At 52.3% G+C, this 1,720-nt stretch overlaps 1 protein-coding gene across 1 annotated transcript in view; it reads right to left on the bottom strand.

Moving 5' to 3' along the window:
* Positions 1-754: 754 nt before the first annotated feature.
* Positions 755-1,720, bottom strand: part of LOC104618533 (nucleus accumbens-associated protein 2-like) — a gene marked incomplete at its 5' end in the record, with an annotated part of 4,186 nt that continues 3,220 nt past the window's right edge. Inside the window, one exon of the mRNA XM_010284159.1 lies at positions 755-1,362. Coding sequence (XP_010282461.1) covers positions 863-1,362 — 500 coding nt within the window. The remainder of the gene's footprint in view (positions 1,363-1,720) is intronic.

The following is a 1,720-nucleotide window of genomic DNA, read 5'->3' on the forward strand; positions in this document are numbered from 1 at the left end:
AAACCAAACCCAAAACCCAGCCCTCTTGGGAAAAAAACCGACAACAACCACTACACCGGCCGGGGTCTCCACCTGCACCCTGCGCAGTCCTCCCGACACGTGCAAGCCTGAACTCCTGCGGAACCGTCCCTGCTCCGGGGAACCGGCTAAATAAACCAAACCCAAAACCCAGCCCTCTTGGGAAAAAAACCGACAACAACCACTACACCGGCCGGGGTCTCCACCTGCACCCTGCGCAGTCCTCCCGACACGTGCAAGCCTGAACTCCTGCGGAACCGTCCCTGCTCCGGGGAACCGGCTAAATGTAGCCACGATCTCCCCCACCCTGTCCCACTTGGCTAGAACCCTTCTGCTAGAGACAAACATCGCCAGTCGCAGCACTTGTACCGAACACACCTTGCTTTCCTGTTACGTGACGCTGAAACTTCCTTTAGAGGACACGGTTAACGATGGCTTTACTTCTGAGCTGAGGAATGGATGGGGTGGTGATGACGGGGGTGGTGGTGGTTGGGGGGTGGCTAGCTTTTCTCCTCCCCTTCTTAAAATTAAAAACAAAAAAAAAGGAGAAAAAAAAAAGAAAAAAGCTACAATCTTATAGACTAACCTCAGGAATATCAAAAAAGGAGCCCAATATTTTTTTTTAAGTAGGTCGCCACAGACCTAGTCGTTTACAGTATAACGAATGCGATTATTTCCTTCATAAATTTTAAATACAAGCAGAATAAAAATCACATTTTTTTCAGGCAACAGTAGCAGTTCAGTAGGTAAGTGGCTTGATCACATTTTTTGTTTTGTATTAGTAATGCATGCAAGCAGCTTTAGTATTACAGATCCCTTATAGGTCACGAAACGTTTGCTCTCTTTATAAAGTCCCTCCGTAAGTACCATCTTGTCTTCTCACGGGAGTTTCGGGCCGGCTGGAGGAGCCTGAACCTTGTTCAAAAGGTTGCGGAGTGCTTTGGGTATCCGATGCCATAGCATCTGTGGCAGCTGCCTCCTGTATCACAGAGCCAGCCCCTTCGGCATCCTCGCTCTGTTCGAAGGACTGGCTGGATCCATTGCTCAGCTCTACATTCACCGTGTTAGTTCTCAAGGCTACTATAGTTCCTGAATCGCTCCTCCGTTCTGCATAGATTCGCTGCTCAAAGACCTGAGCAGTGTTGGGCTGGAATTCAGGATCCAGAGGGACACTGTTTGTGGTGGAGCCCATGACCGTGCGGTACATCTCCATCCCCTCCGGCAGCATGGACTTAATCTTCGGCAGCCAGCGCTTGCGGACCCGGCGGGCGTTGGTGCACATATCGGCTGCTATGACATTCATCTCGCTTTCTTTAAAGCTCGGGGCAAAATTCTGACAATACACTGCAAAGACAGGGATACATACAGCTGAGGATTCAGAGAAAGCAACACAAAGGCGGCACAAAGGTGATCACAGCCTCTGCCCCGTCCCAGAGACCTGCGCGAGTCTCAGCACGGGCTGATGCCACGCGCGTGCCAGACCTCTCGCAAGGAGAGACTTACGGACACGGACTCCTCAGCTCAAGACAGAGACAGTCAAGAAGGGATAAAACCAGAAGGCATAAAAATCCCAGGCAGCATGGGGCAGGGGGCTGGAGAAGGTGGAGAAGGAGCACTCACTCCTGGGAACCCAGCGAGCCCCGGAGGTACCAGGCTCCTGCCCGCAGGACCCAGCCTCCAGCCGCAGCGCGGCACCCCCGGC

The sequence above is a fragment of the Phaethon lepturus genome, unplaced genomic scaffold (genome assembly GCF_000687285.1).
Source record: "Phaethon lepturus isolate BGI_N335 unplaced genomic scaffold, ASM68728v1 scaffold24323, whole genome shotgun sequence".
Lineage (NCBI taxonomy): Eukaryota > Metazoa > Chordata > Aves > Phaethontiformes > Phaethontidae > Phaethon > Phaethon lepturus.